General features: G+C 42.6%; 1 protein-coding gene across 9 annotated transcripts in view; it reads left to right on the forward strand.

Annotated features, from left to right (window-relative positions):
- Nucleotides 1–15,873, forward strand: part of SLC7A6 (solute carrier family 7 member 6) — a 34,448-nt gene that overhangs the window by 1,063 nt on the left and 17,512 nt on the right. For 2 of the 9 annotated variants that reach the window (XM_049864562.1, XM_049864565.1), the window contains exon 2: nt 2,112–2,239. The exons of 2 other annotated variants lie outside the window; for them this stretch is intronic. Coding sequence is in view for 4 of the 7 variants with exons in the window: in XM_049864558.1 (XP_049720515.1) it covers nt 7,651–7,713 (63 nt within the window). In the remaining 3 variants the exon portion in view is untranslated. Of the gene's footprint in view, nt 1–1,633; nt 2,240–6,282; nt 7,714–12,415; nt 15,418–15,873 lie in introns of those variants that run through there. 5 more of the 9 variants (XM_049864558.1, XM_049864559.1, XM_049864564.1 and 2 more) reach the window with 4 other exon arrangements.

Consider the following 15,873-nt stretch of genomic DNA (forward strand, 5'->3'; position numbering starts at 1 on the left):
GGGAAGGTGACTGGGAGTGTGTGAGACCTTGAGTTTAAGACTCTGAGCGTGTTAGACTCTGAATGTGAGGGAGACTTTGTGTGTGTGTGTGTGTGTGTGTGTGTGTGTGAGAGAGAGAGAGACCCTGGGTGTGAGAAAGACTGTGTATGTGTGTGAGAGAGAGAGAACAAGAGAACTTGGGTATGAAGGTGACTGTGTGTACAAGACTGTAGGTGTGAGGGTAAGTCTGAGAAAGACTGTTAGTATAAGACTGAGTGTGCAAGAGGTCCTGAGTGTGAGGGTGACTGGAAGTGTGAAAGACTGGGTGAGAGGGTGATTCACAGTATAAGACTGTGAGTATGGAAGAGACCCTGAGCTAGAGAGAGACTGGGTATGTGAGACTGTGAGTATGAAAGACTGTAAGACTGTGAATGTGCAAGAGATCTTAAGTGTGAGGGTAGCTTTGTGAGTGTGTGAAAGACTCAGTGTGAGAGAGACTGAGAGGGAGACTGTGAGTGTGAGATATTCTGTGAGTGAGAAAAGCCCTTAGTATGAGAGAGTATGAGTGTGAGGAAGACTGAGAGACTAAAGTGTAAGACTGTGAGAGACTGTGTGTGAGAGCGGCCTTGAGAGTGAGGGGGAGTATGAGTGTGAGAGTGTGTGAGTGTGTGAGAGACTGTGTGAGATGCCCAAGTGTGAAACTGATTGTAAGAAAAAGAATCTGTGATGTGTGAGAGTCTTGAGTGTGTGTGAGACTGAGTGTTTTAGAAACTCTTTGTGAATGAGCGACCCCGTTTAAGAGAGTGCATGTGAGTATGGAGTGTGTGTGGGGTGGCTTCTCTCAGTTCTGGAGCCAGGGAGGGGGTGGCTGCCATGTTTTGTCCTGGGACCCAAGTGGACTCCCAAGTCCCTAGGTATCAAGTGCTCAGGCTCACCCAAAAAGGTGGGTGCTGGTGCTGGGTCCCCACCCTTCCCACTTTGGGGCTGGAGTAGATTCACTTCCGTTCTCTTCTTGGTGCAGGAATGGAGCTTCTTGTCAGTGCTGGAAGATTTTGTCTAGACTTGGGACTTGCAGTATTGGGATATTGGAGCTAGGAAATGGTGTGCTCCTGTTATTAAGGCTCTTTTGAGTGTCTTTATATCCTGTCATTTTGTTTGATCATCTCATGCCATAAATGTAAGGAGATATTTGTGTGACATTCTGAAAATTCTTCACTAAGTACTAAACAGTGACCATGTTGTATAATGGTCAGTATAAGTAGGAATCAACAATTAATTCAATAAATGTTTTTGAGTACCTGCTGTGTGCACTGGGCTAGGTGCTTTGTGACACAAGTTAAAAAGAATGCAGTCTTTGCCCTTGATGGGGGAAAAACCACGGGCAGTGATTCTAGCACCCTGATAGCAGAATGCTCAGCCATTTGGTGCCTTATCTCTCTTAGAGTTGCTCCCTGTTTGAAGCAGTGCTTCTCTTTGGGCACAGCCAGCATTCTAAGTGACAGCAACTGTCATTCCTTTCTGAGGTTGTTTTCACTTCTTTTTGTTTGCCGTGAGGCCCCTCAGAGAACGACCTAAGCTGTCTAAATTACTAGGGTCCCGTTACATGCTGATGGCTTTTGCTTCCAAACTTTGCAACGTCATTCAAGTTGTTTTATTTGATTTTTCTTTTCTGTCAAATATGTGGAAAATCATAAGCCTCATTATTTCCTATCTTCCTGGCCTCTTCCTCCTTCCCTGTCTGGCTATGAGGATATTTTTATTGCAGACTAGAAGTATACACCACTTATGTAGCCTGTCTCATACTTCTTCATATAGGAAATTTCCTGACCTCTGGCTTCCTGCTGTAGTCTCTAGGATGTGGATATGTTTTTCCTGAAGTTAAGCAAAGGGTGATCACTGGATCCAGGACTCAGGGAGCAGTAGCTGTTTCGGCATGCATGATTTGAGATGGCCACGGTAGTTCTCTGACGCATATTTGGGTCGGTGGCTTCAGTTATCCACTGTGGGTGTGTTGGAACTTCTCAGTAATTGAGTGCTGCGCCTTCCGGCTCTATTTGGATTTTACAAAGGGAGATATCCTGCTGCTTACTAGGTTCAATTTTTGATAAGCTGCTTCTTATTCTTTGTTGCAGAGATTAAATGGCCAAGACAGATGAATGGAATTAGGTCCTGCTGTGGAGACTTCATTTTCTTCTCAGTACCTGACCCATTTATGATGAGGCGGCTTATGAAAGTGTGATATTTGCTTATTTCCTTACAGGTGAATCTGATTGCTCTGTTCTCTTGTTAGCTTTCTTGGATCCTTGTGATCTGTAAAGAGTTTTAGTTATTTATGTTACATATGTTACAAGAGAATGGCTCACATGTAATTAAGAGATCTCTTTTTTAGAGCTACTTGCTGTATATGTGACACTAAAATTTATTAATATATTATTAGTATTAATATAAGGAGCCCTGATGGCTAAGTTCTTGGCTGCTAATCGAAAGGCTGGAGGTTCAAACCCATCACCTACTCCGCAGGAGAAAGACGTGAGGCAGTTCTTCTGTGGCCTATAGGCTCGCTATGAGTTGGCATTGACTCCATGGCACACACCACCACCAATATTAATATGTAAATATATTTATTTTCATTATATCTCTGCCTAAAGGATAGTTACGTGCCTGTCAGTTTGTCGTACTGTGGGGGCTTCCTTGTTGCTGTGATGCTGGAAGCTATGCCACCGGTATTCAGATACCAGCAGGGTCACCCTTGGAGGACAGGTTTCAGCTGAGCTTCCAGACTAAGACAGACTAGGAAGAAGGACATGGCAGTCTACTTCTGAAAAGCATTAGCCAGTGAAAACCTTATGAATAGCAGCAGAACATTGTCTGATTTAGTGCTGGAAGATGAGCCCCCCAGGTTGGAAGGCACTCAAAAGATGAGTGGGGAAGAGCTGCCCCCTCAAAGTAGAGTTGACCTTAATGACGTGGATGGAGTAAAGCTTTTGGGACCTTCATTTGCTGATGTGGCATGACTCCAAATGAGAAGAAACAGCTGCAAACATCCATTAATAATCAGAACCTGGAATGTATGAAGTATGAATCTAGGAAAATTGGAAATCATGAAAAATGAAATGGAACGCATAAACATCGATAACCTAGGCATTAGTGAGCTGAAATGGACTGGTATTGGCCATTTTGAATCGGACAATCATATAGTCTACTATGCTGGGAATGACAACTTGAAGAGGAATGGTGTTGCATTCATCGTCAAAAAGAATGTTTCAAGATCTATCCTGAAGTACAACACTGTCAGTGATAGGGTAATATCCATATGCCTACAAGGAAGACCAGTTAATACGACTATTATTCAAATTTACGCACCAACCACTAGGGCCAAAGATGAAGAAATAGAAGATTTTTATCAGCTGCTACAGTCTGAAATTGATCGAACATGCAATCAAGATGCATTGATAATTACTGGCGATTGGAACGCGAAAGTTGGAAACAAAGAAGAAGGATCAGTAGTTGGAAAATATGGCCTTGGTGATAGAAATGATGCCGGAGATTGAATGATAGAATTTTGGAAGACCAACGACTTCTTCATTGCAAATACCACCTTTCATCAACATAAACGGCAACTATACACATGGACCTCGCCAGATGGAACACACAGAAATCAAATTGACTACATCTGTGGAAAGAGACGATGGAAAAGATCAATATCATCAGTCAGAACAAGGCCAGGGGCCAACCATGGAACTGACCATCAATTGCTCATATGGAAGTTCAGGCTGAAACTGAAGAAAATCAGAGCAAGTCCACGAGAGCCAAAATATGACCTTGAGTATATCCCACCTGAATTTAGAGACCATCTGAAGAACAGATTTGATGCATTGAACACTAGTGACCGAAGACCAGATGAGTTGTGGAATGACATCAAGGACATCATCCATGAAGAAAGCAAGAGGTCACTGAGAAGACAGGAAAGAAAGAAAAGACCAAGATGGATGTCAGAGGAGACTCTGAAACTTGCTCTTGAGCATTGAGCAGCTAAAGCAAAAGGAAGAATGGATGAAGTAAAAGAACTGAAGATTTCAAAGGGCCTCTTGAGAAGACAAAGTAAAGTATTATAATGACACGTGCAAAAAGCTGGAGATGGAAAACCAAAAGGGAAGAACACGCTCGGCATTTCTCAAACTGAACTGAAGAAAAAATTCAAGCCTCGAGTTGCAATAGTGAAGGATCCCATGGGGAAAATATTAAACGACGCAGGAAGCATCAAAAGAAGATGGAAGGAATACAGAGTCATTATACCAAAAAGAATTGGTCAATATTCAACCAAAAATAATCAGTCGATATTCAACCATTTCAAGAGGTGGCATACGATCAGGAACCGATGGTACTGAAGGAAGAAGTCCAAGCTGCTCTGAAGGCATTGGTGAAAAACAGGGCTCCAGGAATTGATGGAATATCAATTGAGATGTTTCAACAAACAGATGTAGCACTGGAGGTGCACACTTGTCTATGCCAAGAAATATGGAAGACAGCTTCCTGGCCAACTGACTGGAAGAGATCCATATTTATGCCTATTCCCAAGAAAGGTGATCCAACCCATTGTGGAAATTATAGAACGATATCATTAATATCACACGCAAGCAAAATTTTGCTGAAGATCATTCAAAAACGGCTGCAGCAGTGTATTGACAGGGAACTGCCAGAAATTCAGGCTGGTTTCAGAAGAGGATGTGGAACCAGGGATATCACTGCTGATGTCAGATGGATCCTAGCTGAAAGCAGAGAATACCAGAAGGATGTTTACCTGTGTTTTATTGACTATGCAAAGGCATTCGACTGTGTGGATCATACCAAACTATGGATAACACTGCAAAGAATGGGAATTCCAGAACACTTAATTGTGCTCATGAGGAACCTTTACATAGATCAAGAGGCAGTTGTTTGGACACGAGGGGATACTGACTGGTTTAAAGTCAGCAAAGGTATGCGTCAGGGTTGTATTCTTTCACCATACCTATTTAATCTGTATGCTGAGCAAATAATACGAGAAGCTGAACTATATGAAGAAGAACGGGGCATCAGCATTGGAGGAAGACTCGTTAACAACCTGCGTTATCCAGATGACACAACCTTGCTTGCTGAAAGAGAAGAGAACCTGAAGTACTTACTAAGGAAGATCAAAGACCACAGCCTTCAGTATGGATTACACCTCAGTATAAAGAAAACAAAAATCCTCACAACTGGACCAATGAGCAACATCATGATAAATGGAGAAAAGATTGAAGTTGTTAAGGATTTCATTTTACTTGGATCCACAATCAACAGCCATGGAAGCAGCAGTCAAGAAATCGACAGATGCATTGCATTGGGCAAATCTGCTGCAAAGGACCTCTTGAAAGTGCTGAAGAACAAAGATGTCACCCTGAAGACTAAGGTGCTGCTGACCCAAGCCATGGTATTTTCAATCACATCATATGCATGTGAAAGCTGGACAAGGAATAAGGAGGACCAAACAAGAGTTGACGCTTTTGAATTGTGGTGTTGGCGAGGAATATTGAATATACCATGGAGTGCCAAAAGAACGAACAAATCTGTCTTGGAAGAAGTGCGGCCAGAATGCTCCTTAGAGGCAAGGATGGCGAGACTGCACCTTACATACTTGGGACATGTTGTCAGGAGGGATCAGTCCCTGGAGAAGGACATCATGCTTGGCAGAGTACAGGGTCAGCGGAAAAGAGGAAGACCCTCAACGAGGTGGATTGACACAGTGGCTGCAACAATGAGCTCAAGCATAGCAACGATTGTAAGGATGGCGCAGGACCGGGCAGTGTTTCGTTCTGTTGTGCATAGGGTCGCTATGAGTCGGAACCTACTCGACGGCACCTAACAACAACAAAGGATAGTTAGTGGTGGTTTATAACTAAAGTTACTTGCAAAAGGGTTATTAAAAAAATAGAAAACCAATGCCATAGAAAAGACTAGGTAGCAAATATAACAATGAAGGCATTTATCTACCGTGATTGGGAGCTGAAGTTGATCTTAACTTTCCTGGTATCCCAGGTAAGAAGACAAACATAAAGGGTCACATAACTTTGCTATTTGATAGAGAGAAATACAATAAGTGTATTTCTTTTTTAAGTTTAAGCATTTTTTAAAATTAATGCGTACTCATTGTGGAAAAATTTAAAAAGTCAGAGAAGAATAAGGAAAAAAAAATCCTGTTTCCACAATACTGAAGATTTTGATGCATTTCTCAACATCATTTTTTTTTTAGCCATTAATTGTAAAAGAGGCTTTAAGTCTAATTTGTAAAATTTTCTTTGTAATCGAACTTTATTAGATTTTTTTTGAAAATGCACTTGACAGGTTCATGGTTGAATTTTCATGAGGAAATGTTAGTGCCCTGGTGAGTTCCTTTATTATCTGCTGCAGTGGCATGGAAAATAGGATGAAAAGTATGTTAGAAAGCTGTGTTGTGTCCTTACAAGCAGAGTTTAACACTAGTTTTTGGGACCTTATAGTGTGCTTTGAATGACTAAATGCAGATTGTCTTTAACAGTGATTTTAGAGAGACCGTGTCCGTTAGATAAAGAGAGTGACTGAGGGATGGATAATGTGTGTTATATGCCAGTTTCACTTACCAATTGGATAAAAAGTGAAGGCAAAAGATCAGTCAGCTCAGGAGAGTAATCCAGTTGATTTTTGATGACCCACCATGATACCAAACTACGTTGTGGAGCTGGATGTAATGGTTTAATTGTGGGCCTCTTAAATCAGTGATTTTCATCCCATTTTTGCAGAGGGTCTGTAAATCCATGTGTGGCCTAAGCACCATTTGTGGACAGGGTAAACAACGTGTCTTACTGGGTGTGGACTGCTTTTTTTGATATATGTAGATAATGTTGTGACTAGTTAAATGCAAATTAGTTCAAAGCCATTACTATAATCATAGTAGCTTTCTGTCATTATTTTTTTCTCCTTCGTCAACTGTTAGAAGAACAAGTACTGTAACAGAAAATGGTGGAATCTATTGTGTCAGACTTCTTTCCTAATGATCACTTCACCTTAGTTAAGAACTTTTTGTCGCTGTTCTGAGGAGCAAGTGGCCAAGGTTAGACTTTCATTAGGGTTTGATGTGTTGGCATTTTCTGTGCTTGATGCATTTTTTTTAATGTTCATTATTATTATTGTTTTTTAATTGTGCTTTAAGTGAAATTTACAATTCAAGTCAGTTTCTCGTACAAAAACTTATACACACATTGTTATGTGACCCCTTGTTGCTCTCCCTACAATGTGACAGCACTCTCTTTCTCTCCACCCTATATCTCCTATGTCCATTCAACCAGCTCCTGTCCCCCTCTGCCTTCTCATTTCACCCCTAGGCAGGAGCTGCCCACATAGTCTCATGTGTGTACTTGAGCTAAAAAGCACACACCTCACCAGTATCATTTTATGTCTTATAGTCTAGTCTCGTCTTTCTCTGAAGAGTTGGCTTCACGAATGGTTTTAGTTTTGGGCTAACAGAGAGTCCGGGGGCTGTGCCCTCTGAGGTCCCTCCAGTCTCAGTCAGACCATTAAGTCCAGTGTTTTTACTAGAATTTGAGGTCTGCATCCTGGTACATTTTTATTCAGTGACCATGACTAAGTACCAACCCTTTGCTAGGCCTATACTGGATGCTGCTGGGGAGACATCTAAAACAGACAAGAAGCTCATACACTAGTTGGGAGAGACTGAAGGTAAGCAAATGCTTTAGAGTGAGGTGACTACTAAGGCGGAAGTGTGTATTAGAAGCTTTGTTGTTGTTAGGTGCAGTCAAGTTGGTTCCGACTCATAGCAACCCTGTGCACAACAGAACAAAACACTGCCTGGTCCTGTGCCATCCTCACAATCGTTGCTATATTGGAGCCCATTATTGCAGCTACTATGTCAGTCCATCTCATTAAGGGTCTTCCTCTTTTTCACTGACCATCTACTTTACCATGCATGATGTCGCTCTCCAGGCACTGGCCCTTACTGATTACTTGTCCAAAGTATGTGAGGTGAAGTATCATCATCCTGCCTTCTAGGGAACATTCTGGCTGTGCTTCTTTTAAGACAGATTTGTTCGTTCTTCTGGCAGACCATGGTATATGCAATATTCTTCGCCAACACCATAATTCAAAGGCATCAACTCTTCTTTGGTATTCCTTATTCATTGTCCAGCTTTTGTATGCATATGAAGTGATTGAAAATACCATGGCTTTGGGTGGGTCAGGTGCACTGTAGTCGACCTTAATGACATCTTTGCTTTTTAATACTTGAAAGAGAGTTTTTGCAGCAGATTTGCCCAGTATACCAGAAGTATGTACTAGAAGCCTTAGGGACACAAAGAAATATGTAGAGAAAGATGGCAACTGGGATGTTGAGAAAAAGGTGGGAGAAGGATGTTAGAGGTAGAGGGCTCAGCATGAGCAAAGGTTTGGAACGCCTGATGTGTTCTGGAAACCCTGAGCTACCAGGTTCTGTAGTTCAGTGTGATTGGATCATGGGTGGGATTGTGTCCAGCAGGGTGTCTAGTGGTGAGAAGGTTAGAATTGGTCCTAATGGCCTCAGATAGCTCCTGAGGGAGGGTCGCTAATTGTGCTCTGAAACCAACTGAGTAGATGGTAGGACTGGTATTCTGTTTTGAAAGCTGAGGAGCCAAATCACTGTTTTTGCTGTAGTGGAAGGCTATCTCTCACCTCTTCCTTCCCCTATCTCCTTCATGGAGGTGTTGTTGCTGTTAGGGGCTCTCAAGTAGATTCTGACTCATAGCGGCCCCATGTGACAGAGTAGAGCTTCCACTTAGGATTTTCTTGGCTGTAATCTTTATGGAAGCAGATTGCCAGATCTTTCTCCCCTAGACCTACTGAGTGGGTTCAAACTGCCAACCTTTTAAGCCCTGAAAGTATCTATTGCAGGCGTCAATTTTTTTTTTTTTTCCTCAGAATTCACATAATTACATAAGTAAGAGCTACGTTGGGACATTCATTTTCAGATCTTCTATTACTTTGCTGATTTTATATCTACTTGTTCTTCAGATGACTGAGAAGCGTGTTGACATCTCCAACCACAATTGTGGCTTTTATTTCTTGTTTCAGGTCTATCTGTTTTTGCTTCATGCATTTTGAAGTTCTGTTGTTGGGGAGCCCTGGTAGCTCAGTGGGTAAGAGCTACAGCTGCTAACCAAAACGTCAGCAGTTTGAATCCACCAGCCACTCCTTAGAAACCCTATGGGACAGTCCAACTCTGTCCTGTAAGGTCACTATGAGTTGGAATCGAATCGATGGCAATAGGTTTGGTTTTGTGTGTGTGTCTGTGTTGTGGAAAGATGCATTTAGAATTATTATGTATTCTTGGTGAATTGACCACTTTATTATTATATAATATTCCTTTTATCCATAGTAGCATTACTTGTTCTAAGTCTGTTTTGTCTGATGTAATATAGCTATTCCAACTTTCTTTTGATTAGTGTTTACATGGTTTATCTTTTTCAATCCTTGTAACTTATCTATGCCTTTACACTGAAAGTGAATTTCTTGTAGACTGCGTATTGAGTCTTGCTTTTAAAAAAAAAAAAAATCTAATCTGACAATCTCTGTCTTTTAATTGGTGTGTTTAGATCATTTACATTGAATATAGTTACTGAAATAGTTGGATTAAAATCTACCATCTTGCTAGTTATTTTCGACTTGTTTCATCTGTTTTGTTCCTTTTCTTTTTCTGCCTACTTTAGGATTGAGTTTTTTTTTTAATTCTGTTTGGCATATTATTTATTATCTCTTCTTTAAATTTTTTTAGTGTACATTTTTAACTACAGTCAACTTTAAATATTGTTATATCACTTCACATGTAATATAAGACCTTACTATAGTATACTCCCAATTCTTCCTTTCTATCTTTTGTGCTATTGTTGTCATACATTTTACTTTTACATATGCTATAAATCCATAATACATTGTTATTGTTTTTTACTTTAGGCCGTCAATTATGTTTTAGAGCAATTAAAAATAAACCAAAAAAATTTTTTTTAATATTTACTTCAGACCATTTGATATTTTCCCACAGCTCTAAGATGCTCTGTTCCATTTTTTTGTACCTTTTCCCATTTTGACTCCTACAATTTTTATCTCTCTGCTGAAATTCCACATTTGTTCCTGTATGCTGTCCATCTTTTCCATTAAAGACTTTAAATGTATTAATCATAGTTATTTTGAATTCCCTGTCTGATAGTTCCAATAGCTGGGTCATCTCTAAGTCTGTCCTATTGACTGTCTTTTAAGAGTGGGTTGTTTTTCTTGCTTTTTTGTATTTTTTATAATTTCTTATTGATTGCCAGACATAGTACGTAAAATGGTAGTAATATAAATACTGTGTTTTCTTGCAAATAACGCACCCACGTAAATAATGCACCCACACATATAACATGTAGAAATGATGAAATTAAGTAAAACAGTTCTGGCATAATGAGCCTGTTATTTGTGTAAAAATATGGTGGTATTTATGCTAGGAAATGGGCACACCTCTTTTTTCGCTAGGCTGTTAATATGAAAGTTTGAGTCAATTAGGAGATAAACTGAATTTAGGTTTTGTTGTTGTTATGGTTACACTGAGTGTATCATTGGCTTCAAATTCCTCTAGCGTTTCCTTGTGCTTAGGATTGGCTTGCTGGAGGGAGGGTTTTTCTGTGCGTATATGGTCTACTCTCAGCTTTAGGTCTGCTTTGTGCACCTGTGCCTCAGTGCAGTTCACCACAATTTCAGTTGCTTGTTACTTGGCACTTACTAACCTGGTGGTGAGGAACAGGGGTGTTTTTCTGTTGTCCTGGTTCAGTCTCGGTATTAGGTCTTCTGTTTTCTTGGGTCTCAGGGGTGGATCTTTCTCGGTGATTTTGTTCCTACCCCAGAGATTGTTGTTGTTAGGTGGCATCAAGTTGGTTCCAGCTCATAGTGACCCTATAAACAACAGAACAAAACATTGCCTAGTCCTACGCCATCCTCACAGTTGTTATGCTTGAGTCCATTGTTGCAGCCACTGTGTCAATCCGTCTTGTTGAGGGTCTTACTCTTTCTTGCTGACCCTCTACTCTACCAAGCATGATGTCCTTCTCCAGGGACTGGTCCCTCCCGATAGCATGTCCAAAGTATGTGAGATGAAGTCTTACCATCCTAGCTTCTAATGAGCATTCTGGCTGTACTTCTTCTTTTTTTTAATAATTTTTATTGTGCTTTAAGTGAAAGCTTACAAATCAAGTCAGTCTCCCACACAAAAACCCACCCTACACCTTGCTACACACTCCCAATTACTCTCCCCCTAATGAGACAGCCTGCTCTCTCCCTCCACTCTCTCTTTTCGTGTCCATTTTGCCAGCTTCTAACCCCCTCCGCCCTCTCATCTCCCCTCCAGGCAGGAGATGCCAACATAGTCTCAAGTGTCGACCTGATCTAAGAAGCTCACTCCTCACCAGCATCCCTCTCCAATCCATTGTCCAGTCCAATCCATGTCTGAAGAGTTGGCTTTGGGAATGGTTCCTGTCCTGGGGCAACAGCAGGTCTGGGGGCCATGACCACTGGGGTCCTTCTAGTCTCAGTCAGACCATTAAGTCTGGTGTTTTTATGAGAATTTGGGGTCTGCATCCTACTGCTCTTCTGCTCCCTCAGGGGTTCTCTGTTGAGTTCCCTGTCAGGGCAGTCATCGGTTGTAGCTGGGCACCGTCTAGTTCTTCTGGTCTCAGGATGATGTAGTCTCTGGTTCGTGTGGCCCTTTCTGTCTCTTGGGCTCGTAATCGCCTTGTGTCCTTGGTGTTCTTCATTCTCCTTTGATCCAGGTGGGTTGGGACCAATAGATGCATCTTAGATGGGTGCTTGCTAGCGTTTAAGACCCCAGGTGCCACTCTTCAAAGTGGGATGCAGAATGTTTTCTTAATAGATTTTATTATGCCTATTGACTCGATAGCACTATATTGACTTAGATGTCCCCTGAAACCATGGTCCCCAGCCCCTTGCCCCTTCTACGCTGGCCTTCGAAGCATTCAGTTTATTCAGGAAACTTCTTTGCTTTTGGTTTAGTCCAGTTGTGCTGACCTCCCCTGTATTGTGTGCTGTCTTTCCCTTCACCTAAAGTAGTTCTTATCTACTATCTAATTATTGAATGCCCTTCTCCCACCCTCCCTCCTTCCCCCCTCTTGTACCCACGAAAGAATGTTTTCTTCTCAGTTTAAACTATTTCTCAAGTTCTTATAATAGTGGTCTTATACAATATTTGCCCTTTTGCAACTGACTAATTTCACTCAGCATAATGCCTTCCAGGTTTCTCCATGTTATGAAATGTTTCACAGATTCCTCACTGTTCTTTATCCATGTGTAGTATTCCATTGTGTGAATATACCATAATTTATTTATCCATTCATCTGTTGATGGGCACCTTGGTTGGTTCCATCTTTGTGCTATTGTAAACAGTGCTGCATTAAACATGGGTGTGCATATATCTGTTCATGTAAAGGCTCTTATTTCTCTAGGATATATTCCAAGGAGCGGGATTGCTGGATCACATGGTAGTTCTATTTCTAGCTTTTTAAGGAAGCACCAAATCGATTTCCAATATAGGCAGATTTTGTAGAGGTGTGTGAGGTGAGGTGAGGTTCAGATGTAGAAGGCAGCTGAGGAATGGCTTTGGGGTTGTATGGCCAGGCCAGCCTGGGATTTAGCCATCTGTCCTCTGGGAGCTGCTGGGGTTATATCACAACTCTGCTCTTGGGTGTTTAGCAGAGAGGTAGGGGCTTTTATTACTTTGGCCAAAAACTGTCCCCCAATGACAATTGTATTTTGTTACTGAATGAAGAGAATAAAGCCTCATCTGCCCTTAGTTGCGTTGGGTGAATCTTTCCAGTGGAAACTTTGCCTCTCATTCAGGTGCTGGGACTGAGATCCTAGGCAGTGAGGGGCCTGTGGAGATGTTACTATAACACTGCCCCTCCCCCCAAATAGGGCCACTAAGTATTTTCTCCAGTATATCATACAAATGTGATAAAGCCACATCAGAGACATCTATGGCAGGCTGACTGAGTCCAAAAGGAATTCCTGGCAGCCCTAGGCCCCCTCCCCACCAACTAGGGTCCGATGGAATGGGGGAGGCTGGAGTGGTCCCTGGGCTCAGGTCTCTCTGCGTGTCTCTTGTGCTGACTTGGGTGGAGAAGACAACCTAGGTCTGTCTCTCTGCACCTGACTTTTTTGTGTGAATCTAGGCTCCAAGCTGTTTCCTGCTTTCTGTTTGTTCCCATGGATGCCTGGGCTCACCTAACTGATACATGAAAACAAATATATTCTCACATGCCTGCATAGAGATTCCTGGAAGGCTTCATGCCAGGAGTGGAAGGGAAAGTGGTGCTGCCTTAAAGCCCAGAGGTAGCTGGGTAGACTGGCTCAACTCCTCTGGGAGTGGGGGAAGGCTTACTAGTGCCTCAGGGCAGCTTTTTCTGCATGGGCTCAGGTCCAGACTCTGGAAGGGAACTGGGACAGGTTGGGCCTATAGAGACTGGAGTTTCCCCCTGAAAATTCCTCACTCCTGAGTGGCTGCGGTTCGCTCTTGCTCAGGGTATCAGTTCCAGGGGAAAGCTTTCTTTCCCTGTCAGCTCTGGAGGAAGGTCCTTACCATCAATCTTCCCCAGACTAGGAGATTCCCCACACAGGAACCCTAGGTCCAAAGGACGTGCTCTGTTCCTGGCACTGCTTTCTTGGTCGTATGAGGTCCCCATGTCTTCAATCTTCCCCAGACTAGGAGCTTCCCCACCCAGGAACCCTAGGTCCAAAGGACGTGCTCTGTTCCTGGCACTGCTTTCTTGGTGGTATGAGGTCCCCATGTCTCTCTGCTTACTTCTTTCTTTTATATCTCAAAAGAGATTGACTTAAGACATAATCTAATCTTGTAGATCTCATCAACATAACTGCTGCTAATCCACCTTGTTAACATCATAGTGATAAGATTTACAACACATAGGAAAATCACATCAGATGACGAAATGGTAGACAATCATACAATACTGGGAGTCGTGACCTAGCCAAGTTGATGGATATTTTGGGGGGACACAATTCAATCCATGACAGTGATGTATTGATCCCATTCTTAATCCTGTGACCTTAAAGGACTAACTTCTGGGTAGGAATCAATTGGCTGACCAGAGTCCTTTCTCCAGAACATGAAGTGGGATTAGGGAATTTCAAGCAAGACTGAGCAGGAATTGAGGGAGGGAGAAGACAATGCCGAGTGTAGGGTCAGGAAGGTGCTTGTCTTAGTTATCTAGTGCTGCTGAAACAGAAATACCACAAGTGGATGGCTTTAACAAAGAGAAATTTATTTTCTCACAGTCTAGTAGGTTACAAGTCCAAATTCAGGGCATCAGCTCCAGGGGAAGGCTTTCTCTCTCTGTTGTTTCTGGGGGAAGGTCCTTTTCCTCAATCTTCCCTGGGTCGAGGAGCTTCTCGGGCATAGGGACCCTGTGTCCAAAGGATGCGCTCTGCTCCTGGTGCAGCTTTCTTCGTGGTATGAGGTCCCCAATTTTCTGCTTGCTTCCTTTTCCTTTTATCTCTCGAGAGATAAAAAATGGTACGGGCCATACTCCAGGGAAACTCCTTTTACATTGGATCTGAATAAAGGTACTGTTACAATCCCACCTTAACCCTCTCAACATAAAATTACAATCACAAAATGGAGGACGGCCACAGAATACTGGAAATCATGGCTTAACCAAGTTAATACACACGTACTCGGGGGAACATAATTCAGTCCCTGACAGTGCTTATCTTCCTCTGACAGATTCTAGGTCCTTCATATGTAGGTTGACATGGAATCCAACTTCTTTGAGGTTTCTGGACTGGCCCAACTGTAATCTAAAGGTGACGATGTGTGTTTGTGTGTCATCTCTTTATAGGATGCTTTCCACCACCAGATCTGTGCATAAGAGAAGCCTTATAGCTTTGACTGTGTGGCAAGACTCCTGAGTCCTATTCTTGGAGAATCTCTTCTTTGCAACCCCAGATGGTAGTGAGGGGCATGCCAAGGAGGAAAACAAATAAGCCAATGGCAAATTAGCCCCAGGTTAGGGTGCCCCCAGATGTCTTCTCTCCATCTCATCTTGTTATGTAATCCCTCTGTTCTGGGTACTTTGGGAGAAGAAAGGCGCTGAATGGGGAAGCAGCATTGTGGGAAGTAAGGTGGGTATTGTGGACACAGTGATGCATGGGTGGTGTCTCTTTGTGAGGGCCCTCTCCTCAGTCCAGTCTCTGCAGTAGTGATATGCCCTTGTCTTACCATCTTCTTAGCCCTTCCCACCAACTGTCCATGTTCTTTGCTGGGCTTGGAGTGGCTGTAGACCTCTGCACATGGAGCTGGATACTGTAGAAATTCCTTTTTATGTTTGGGTGGAGGTGAGTGAGCAAGATCCCCTGGTGCGGACGGCAGGCAGTCTTATCAGGCTGGCTAGGCTGTACGCTAGGTCCAAAGATGTGGGTCTTCTCTGCAGATCAGTTTGTGGGTTTGAAGCTGGCTAAAAGCAGTACATCTTAGGAACAATTTGTGCTATGTATAAACCTAATGCCAGCCCTACTTTGGGTGACAAGCCAGTACCCCTATGTTGGATGTAGTGATTATATGACATCTAAGTTCTCACTGTTTCTTCGGAGCAGTGCAGATGTGCTTACTTTTATTTCCCTGTATCCTGTGGTGGGAACTGGGACAACCCCATTGTATTTAGGGCTATGTGTGAAGCATACAGTTCCTATACAGGAGGTGGACAGGGATGGGCTGGGGTGTCCCGTAAATCTTCCTGTCACGCAGGTCTAAACCAGAGCCTTACGAGCTTCTGCCCAAGACTGATGTGTGTG

The sequence above is a fragment of the Elephas maximus genome, chromosome 21 (genome assembly GCF_024166365.1).
Source record: "Elephas maximus indicus isolate mEleMax1 chromosome 21, mEleMax1 primary haplotype, whole genome shotgun sequence".
Lineage (NCBI taxonomy): Eukaryota > Metazoa > Chordata > Mammalia > Proboscidea > Elephantidae > Elephas > Elephas maximus.